Raw genomic sequence first — 5000 nt, 5'->3', positions numbered from 1 at the left:
TTGATTGCTAGAAGATGTGATGGTGCATGAGACTTATACAGATTTCTGTGGTGGACTAACGAGTGGACTAAGAAGTATGATTTGACATACATCTGTTTTTTCCTTTGAAAAGATGTGTGTCTTTGATGGTTGATGTAAATAGCGGTGTGGATTGAGGGGTAGGATCGGTGGCGTTTCTGGTCGTTTAGTCAGGTTGTGAATAACACAGTCTCTATGGTTTCCTGCTTCCCAAACGCTGAGCTGAAGATCCTTCTAATAGGACAGTGGTCAGGGTAACCCATCTTGTGAAGACACTGCACACCACCAACAGCATGTTTCCTGCGACCGTCTCAGCTATGCTGCCCATAAACAGTGCATCATGCCCAGGAACACCATATTGCAGCAGATGGTGTCATCATCTTCAGTGCAGCATTACGTGGAACACAAGGACAAAAGTTGTGATGCCACGTTCTTTTTTTATTCCTGCTTCAAGAGGATGGCAGGCAGTCTTTTGTGATGCTCAGTGTCCTCTGCATAACTAATCTGAGTCTGTTATTTTTCCCATCCTTCCTAGTTTTCCCATGATAGCAGATTATGAAGGATAACGTTCGATTTATTTGTGTGCTAAATGAAAAGTCCGGGCCCTTTGTTAGGCTTGTGGTTTATCACCTGCGTTTATGGAGGGAATTGAACTAAGCCTAATCTCCGTCAGCTTTAATCATCCCAGTTATCTCCTCCTGTGTTTCCAGGGGGTGTGTTTGTGTTCCCGTCGGATGTGTCCACGGTGACTGAGAGGCCTCGAGGAGTCGGAGACGGAGTGACCTATGTTAATATTCCTGTGAGCCCCACGTCCAAAAAGCAGCTCAACTACATGGAGCTGGAGCTACAAGAGACCACTGCATCAGTCAGAGGTCAGATACTTATAACAGACTAACAGCTGGTATTTTTATGAATCATAAATTACTGTAAGTTGTCTTTAACATTTTTCATTCGAAACGTATTTGTTTGTCTGAATGCTGGTAGGCTACGCGTTTATAAGATACATACTTTTGTGTCCTGTATATTAACAACAATAAATGTGTTATGCCTACTATAACTAGGATTCTCCGAGCATATGCTGTAAAGGATAATAGATGTTCTGTCATTTCAACAAATTATCAGTACCACCAAAGTTTCAGTGCATAATGCAGTTGAACTTCAAGTTTTTTAACTTGCAATTGATTTCTATGTATGTTAAGGTACAGAGTATTGCTTTATTGATATCTATATTACCCCCAGATTGGAGCATAGTCTCCCTGTGTTTTAAATCATTTAATTCAATTCAATTCAATTTTATTTATATATAGAGCCAAAACAATAACAATAACAACATATACATTTGGAGGGCATTTGGATACTGATCAATGTGCACTTTTTGACAAATGCAGAGCTCAGGAGTTTAGTGTTTTTTTTCTAAAGTTTTTGCTGTGACTCCCAAGAAGCACAAAGTGTTTTTTTCAGTCCCGTTGTTCCTGTCCTACAGCGAGCCAACAGAAAATTAAAACCTTCCAGCCTTCGCTTCTACACCAGATCCCAGAAGCACAGAGGACATTATCAGTGGCAGTAATCAAGTTTTTCACTCATTAGTGCAACGCACTGAAACGTGTCCAAGCCTCCTCAGCAGCAGTGCCAGTCGGGTGTGTGCTGGTGTCACGTCCTCCGAGGACGCTAGGATGAGATGCGCGAGATCTTAATCGCGAGCGAAGACAGAAGAAACAAGCGGGAAAAAAACAAGCCAATAGCTGGGCTGCGTCGCTCCCTCACACCTGCTGTGAGACGGAGGTTAATTCCCTGTGTCAACGGCGCACAACTACGCCGCTCCCTCCTCGGCAACGCTACACCACGGCTCAATGCATGCAATTGACTCACAATGCTGCGATATAGACGCCTTCCTAATGGGGTCAAATTTGCCATTGCTGTCGTTGTCGACATCTCAAACACTTGTTTGGGCTTCCCATCCACCCACGCCAAGGGATTGCAAATTATATTTCTGCTCTTCTAAGGGGATAGGAGTCTTTTTTTGTTTGATTCTTTGTGATGATAATTAAGAGGAGGATCATACAAACAGGGGGTGGGTCCTTTGTAATTATTATGGGTGTTTGTTTTTGTTGCCTGTTTTTTAATTACAGTACAAAGCCATAGATGCCTTTGTGTTTAATTGTGTTATGTTTATTTGGCATGGATTATTCATCGTCGATTGACCCTCTTAAATGTGGGTGCCTCACGCTTTTTTTGTTTCAGTATAAAGTGTGATAATGGCGCTTGTCGTTTATTGTTTGTTGTTTGTTGACACAACACCAGGGAGAAGCTCCACGAAGTACGCCCAGATTGACATCACCGCCACGGAGACGGCGCACAAGGTGGGGACCCAGCATGCACTGGGGCGGGAGGAAGGGCTCTTGAAACTGGAGCAGAAGCGGAGAGGCGGGCTGCCGCAGTGAGGAGGAGCAGGAGAAGTTGCCCTTTGACACCTGACATCATTGACATGACAACAGGCTGGAAAGTGGACTGCGTTTGTGGACAAGAGGGGTGGCCATTTTTGGATGTCGTGAAACTGGAGGACTGGCTTGTTTGAAGTGATTTGGGTTTGTTAGGGGTATGGATGACATTATAATGCTGATAGACATGGGACATTGACTGGAAAGAGAGAGTAAGATGAATGACTCAAGCCTACTTTTGCCCACTTTAAAGGAATGGTGGACTGTGGACTACACAAAGTGAGCCAACCGTAGACCCCTGCCCCTCTGAAGCTTGCGCACCCAACAACACCTCAACTATCTCACATCTAAACATAAACTAGAGAACCTATTTAGACGACTAAGGATATGTGTCTTTAAGGATACAAATCGCCCCCAATTAATTTGATCTGCTGGCACTTTGCGCAGCCATCCAAAACAAAAACAAGGCACACAGACACACACACAAACACACACACACACACACACACACACACACACACACACACACACACACACACACACACACACACCACATCCCCATCACATTCAGTGGGGTTTAAGTGACAGCTCGTTTGTTGTCATTATGTTAGCAGCTAGACGAGGTTGGGGGGGGGGGGGGGGGGGGGGATTGGTCTTGCGTCTGCAGAGGGTGTGAATCTGGCCGACTGCTGCTGAGTCACCCAGGCCTGGATGCCCCGCAGCCGTAACTCCTCAGTAACTCGTCGCTGAGAGCCGTAATCAAATGCAGCATGCCTGTGATTTCATTTCGGGGCGGGAAAAAATGGCATGTTCAATTATACAGGGCATCACCTCCGATAAACCTTCCCTCTGTAGTGGTGAGGTCATTTCTGTCCCTCCCACCCTGTATTTCTATATCACAATTTGGTGTTATTTTATTATTTCACAATGGTTGTGTAGACTTTATATTATGTTCTGAAACATTAAGGAGTAGACCCTGGAGTGAACTCTTTTTAAGAGGAACTTTTCTACAGGAATACACCAGAATGAAGTATTTTTGCCCTTGATGATGTTACACTGAAATTATAATCCAAACATGAGCTCCATAAACCTGTTGAAAATCATCCATAAGAATCCATTGATCACAATATAGTTAACATCATTGTACATTTACCATTTGAAAGTTGAGTGTTGTAGGGTCTGTAGTGAGAGTTACAGAAGAACCTGAAGGGTATCCTAGCGATGCATAGGTTTAACCTCTGGTGGAAATAGGATATGTTGTGGTACAATCACTGACAGCTCTGAGAAAACAGTCCTAAATAATTCAGCTCTAAATGAAAAAAAAAACAAACACTGAAATTCGGTTGACCATCCCCAACGGGCACTAACACACACACACACATGCATGTACACACACACACACACCCGCGTGCAAACACACACACACACACACACACACACACTCACTTGCGGAAGACATAGGAAAAACCATACTCAGCTGTGTTCTAGCAGTCAGGGGTGCTTGTGCCGTCTGTATGGAAGATAGAGAGCTAAAGAATGATGACTTCTATAGAATGGTGAGCGCTATAGAAGGATGACTTCTATAGAATGGTGACTTCTATAGAATGATGAGCGCTTTAGAATAACGAGTTCTATAGAATGATGAGTTCTATAAAAAAAGTGAGTGCTATAGAATAACGAGTTCTATAAAATGATGTGTTCTATAAAAAAGTGAGTGCTATAGAATAGCGAGTTTTATAGAATGATGAGTTCTATAAAAAAGTGAGTGCTATAGAATAACGAGTTCTATAGAATGATGAGTTCTATAGAACGCTGAGAAACAACATGCTCCTTGTTGCTGACGCAGACGATTGCATGTGCTGTATTTTATGAATAATCTCCAGTGGATGTGACATAAGCTTGTGCTTTGATGATTTTGCATACATTTAATAGCATTATAGTGCCTAACCTGGGGATTCCTGTTATCTGTACATGGAAATGGAAATAAGTGCATTGTAAGTAGGGCCTTGAGAAAATGCCATTGTTTGTCAAAACCTAGTTTCTTCCTATGAGGCTGTACATACCTATGGATGTGTTGTGTTTTATTTGTTTGTTTGTTTTTGGATGTATAGGCTTGTCTTACTTTATCCCCCTGTAATTTATATTCAGGTACTTGTCAACAGAAAAAGAAATCTGTATTTTTGGAAATATTCATTTTGACTATTTTATTTCTAACAAATAGAAAACCAATAAAACAGTTTATTGTGCCTTTTATTTACCATCAGATTTCGTATAACTCAACATGCAAAGACACACAGTATTGGAATGACTGAAGGTCTCTGAGAGTCTCAAGGTATAGAAGTGCTTTATGATTCTAGACTTAAGGTAGAAAGTGCCCTAATGTTTCCAATAAGGCACTATTTTGCCTGTAGTGATTGAAAATGTACTCCCAAGATCTTAACACTTGATCATATCAAGGTAAAAATGACAACACTGTACGTTACCCTTGACCATCCACTCAAAGTATGTTTTAAAGCTTAAAGCATTATTGTCCTTATTATTATT

At 41.9% G+C, this 5000-nt stretch overlaps 1 protein-coding gene across 1 annotated transcript in view; it reads left to right on the top strand.

The window, feature by feature from the left end:
• Positions 1-3074, top strand: part of LOC308382389 (protein Dok-7-like) — a 35564-nt gene extending 32490 nt beyond the window's left edge. The window contains exons 11-12 of the mRNA XM_080860109.1: positions 729-890; positions 2320-3074. Coding sequence (XP_080716235.1) covers positions 729-890; positions 2320-2459 — 302 coding nt within the window. The 3' untranslated portion in view covers positions 2460-3074. The remainder of the gene's footprint in view (positions 1-728; positions 891-2319) is intronic.
• Positions 3075-5000: the final 1926 nt, after the last annotated feature.

This window comes from Sprattus sprattus, assembly GCF_963457725.1.
Source record: "Sprattus sprattus genome assembly, chromosome: 21".
NCBI lineage: Eukaryota > Metazoa > Chordata > Actinopteri > Clupeiformes > Clupeidae > Sprattus > Sprattus sprattus.
The sequence above is the reverse complement of the archived record's forward strand: the minus strand, read 5'-3'. Positions and strand labels throughout refer to the sequence as shown.